Source organism: Orycteropus afer, unplaced genomic scaffold (genome assembly GCF_000298275.1).
Source record: "Orycteropus afer afer isolate SDZICR_OR568_19922 unplaced genomic scaffold, OryAfe1.0 scaffold00052, whole genome shotgun sequence".
Lineage (NCBI taxonomy): Eukaryota > Metazoa > Chordata > Mammalia > Tubulidentata > Orycteropodidae > Orycteropus > Orycteropus afer.
Genome location: NW_006921639.1, coordinates 2,259,486 through 2,263,133, shown reverse-complemented (window position 1 = coordinate 2,263,133; position 3,648 = coordinate 2,259,486). Strand labels below are relative to the sequence as shown.

Sequence of the window (3,648 nt, the reverse complement as noted above, 5' to 3'; positions counted from 1 at the left end):
AAATAAATAAATAAATAAATAAATAAATAAAAATAAGAAAAGAGAAAAAAAAATCAGTGGATGACAGGTCAGGGCACCCAGGCTCCATCTGAGCACACAGACTGTGATGGAGTTCCTGTGGGCCCAGAAGGTTAGGTGGGAGTGGAGGTTGGCTGCACCTCCGTTCACCAAGAGTAACAAGAGGAATGTCGTACCTTGTCAGTCTTGCAGGTCCTGAGTGTCCTTGGGGTTGCTGGAAAGCAGAACGTGTTCTTAAGCCCGAGGAATCTGCCAGAGCACTGTCTCTTTAAATATCCAAAATAGTCAAACTGCTTTTTAAACCTTCAAAGTGGTGGCACTCTCTGGACCGGCAAAAGTCCACCTCAGCCCACCTTTCTCTTCACCTTCTCCATTTGTTCCCCAGCCACCGTGTACAGTCCTCTGTGCAATCCCTGGCTAGCAGGGTGATTTTTTAGATTAATTTTTAGGTCCTACCACCACTTGGGAATCTCCAATCTGTCTATGCCATCAGGATCGCTCAGGATCTCTGCCAGACCGCAGCTCCGTCTGTCTCCTTTTTGGTATTTCCATGCAAATTCTTCTGCTAGTTGGGGTTTAGTCCACTTGTATATCCTTCCCTTCAAGGCTCAGAGGCCCAGGATTATCTTCTGTGTCTGTGTTAATTGGTTTTCCTTTTCTTTGTTGAAGAGGGTCTGTGCAGTCTTTCTGCCTAGTCTGCCATCTTTCCAGATCCTAGAGATTGATCTTTATGTGTTCCATTTCATTCCTGACAACTTCCAATTTTCTTAGATTCATACTTTGTACATTCCGTGTTCCAATTATTAATGGATGTTTGCAGCTGTTTTTTTTCTCATGTTGAGTCATGCCACACCAGCAAATGGAGGTCCTGGAAGCTTTACTCCATTCACATCATTAAGGTCGGGTCTACTCTGAGGAGGCAACTCTTCCCCAGTTGTATATTTGAGTGCCTTCTGACCCAAAGGGTTCATCTCCTGACGCTGTATTGGACAATGTTTCAGGGCTATTCACAAAGTTTTCTAGTATTGTATCAGACAGTGTTTCACTGCTATTCATAACGTTTTCACTGGCCAATTCTTTGAGAAATGGATGGCCTCTTCTAGTAAGTGTCATACTGTGGTGGCTTGAGTGTTGCTATGAGGCTGGAGGCTATGCCACTGGCATTTCAAATACCAGCAGGGTCACCCATGGTGGACAGGTTTTAGCCGAGCTTCCAGACTAAGACAGACATGGAAGAAAGAAGTGGACATAATGAGAACATCTGTTTTTAGTAGGGTCCAGCTGCACACGTATTGAATTCAGTGTCACTCCAGGCTTCTCACACAACCCTGTCTGCTCCCCAGCCTCTGCAGCTCTGTGAGCCTCTGCACTCCATTCTGCTAACCATGTGTGAAGACCAGCCCTGCAAGCGGTTATCGCTGCAGTCTGTTTTGGAAGCATGTCAAATTCATCAGCAAGAAGTGACTATATACCCAGCACCTGCTACTCTCCACATTAGACGGCTGGTTGGCTTGGTCCTGGGTACCATCACCGAGGTCAGTATACCACCAGTTGCCATCAAATTATCTCTGACATATGGCACTCCACATGTGTCAGAGTAGAACTGTGCTCTACAGAGTTAAACTTTGATGAACACAATTAGCTGCTAACCAGAACATTGGAGGTTTGAGTTCTTCCAGAGGTACCTTGGAAGAAAGGCCTGACTATCTGTTTATGAAAAATCAGCCATTGAAAACTCTATGGATCATAGTTCTACTCTGACATACATGAGGTTACCATGTGTCACAATTGACTTAGTTGCAACTAGAGGTCAGTATAGATCTGTGCTTTCCAATATGTAGCCACTAGTCACACGTGGCTGTTTAAATTCAAAATAATTAAGTTTAAATGAATTGAAATGAAATAAAGTAAAAAATTCAGTCACACTTGACACACACTGGTGACTATCATAGTGAACAGGGCAGATCTAGACCATTCTCAGCATTTCAGTTCTGATGGGAAGCTCTAGTGAAGGCTTTTTGGCAAGCCCAGATTCAGTTTATCTATCATAATCTAACTCTCAGCCTTATCCAAGAAGCTTCTCTGACCATGCCTGTAACATCACTGGCTACCCCTCCCCTCAACTATCTAGTACATTGTTGAGGGTTCCCATGTAGCACTGCCACACTGTGCTGCTTGCTGTTCCATACATACCAGTGCCTAGCAATAGGCCTGGAATACAGCAGGCATTTGGCTTAGACCAATTCCTAGGAACAAATCCAGAGACAGGGGATGTTGTGCAAGTTATTGATGGGAGAGGAAGAGTGAGGGGAGAAAGATACCAATGCCAGTTGCCATGGAGTTAGGTCTAACCCATAAGGACCCTATGTCTGTCAGAGTGGAACTGTGTTCCACATGGTTTTCAATGGCTAGTTTTTCAGAAGTAGATCACCAAGCTTTTCTTCCATGGGACCTCTGAGTGGACTTGAATCTCCAATATTTTAGGTAGCATCTGAGCATGCTAACTGTTTGCACCACCCTGGGACTCCAGGAGAAAGATAAGCTGGAGGAAAAGCCAATCAAGGAGGTAATCTCGACTAGACTAGCCTCAGCTGATCCCACAGTGAACTTTCAGCATTGATTGCTCTACAGAGTTGGTCCCCTGTAAGGCAAGGACAGGACTAGGGTGAGGCAAGAGAGGTGCCCATGGTACAAAATTTAAGGAGGTTTGCATTTTAGAAGAATTAGAGGAAGACAAGGGCAGAGACCAGCTGGGTGGCAGCTGTACTTGTCCAAGGACAAGTTGGAAAACTGAGACCTAGACTGACGCAGAGGCCATATGGCTGGAGATGCAGGGACAGACTGTTGGGTGGCTGCCAACATGAAACTAGAAAATACCTCTCCCATCCTGCCCTCCTTTTTGGACTCTTCTTTCATGGACTGTGAACATGTTGTTCCTATTAATTGATTCAAGGGATTTGGTGGGGAAAGGGAGTATATTCATTTGAAAAACATCAAAGCCTGTTAGTCCATTGGTGTGTCATTGTCCTCTGATGAGCACTGTGTTAACCTCTAGTGTCTCCATCAGAGACCATAAAGGAGATTTCAATCACTTAGTTGACATACATTAGGGACTGACACTGTGCTAAGTAGCCTGCAATGGTGCAAACCTCAAGCACACATTAATTCTGTGGGAAACAGTAGGATGTGGTGTACTAGAGAGAGATGTGAGTGAAGTGGTAAAATCAAAACCAAACCCACTGCCATTGAGTTGATTCCAACTCAGGGTGACCCTTTAGGACAGAGTAGAATCACCTCATAGGGCTTCCATGGCTGTAAATCTTTATGGAAGCAGACTGCTTCATCTTTCTCCTGCACAGTGGCTTGTGGGTTCAAACCACTGACCTTTTGATTAGTGGCTGAATGCTTTGACCACTATACCACCAGGGCTCCAAAAGTGGTAAGGTAAGCATATAAAAGGACACTTACATTTGCCTTGAGGGCAGAGATGGAGAGGATTAGAGGTAGAGAAGACATAGAATTGGGTCTGCTAGGCACAGAGGGAGCTCTGGTAGCATAGTGGCTAAGACACTTGCCTGCTAACCAGACGGCTGGCGGTTCAAACCCACCAGCCACTCCTCGGAAGGAAGG

At 45.1% G+C, this 3,648-nt stretch overlaps 1 protein-coding gene across 1 annotated transcript in view; it reads left to right on the top strand.

Annotated features, from left to right (window-relative positions):
* The window catches only part of FRMPD2 (FERM and PDZ domain containing 2), a 221,629-nt gene that overhangs the window by 37,904 nt on the left and 180,077 nt on the right, over positions 1 to 3,648 (top strand). Inside the window, exon 5 of the mRNA XM_007938683.2 lies at positions 1,362 to 1,553. Within this exon, the coding sequence (XP_007936874.2) occupies positions 1,362 to 1,553 (192 nt within the window). The remainder of the gene's footprint in view (positions 1 to 1,361; positions 1,554 to 3,648) is intronic.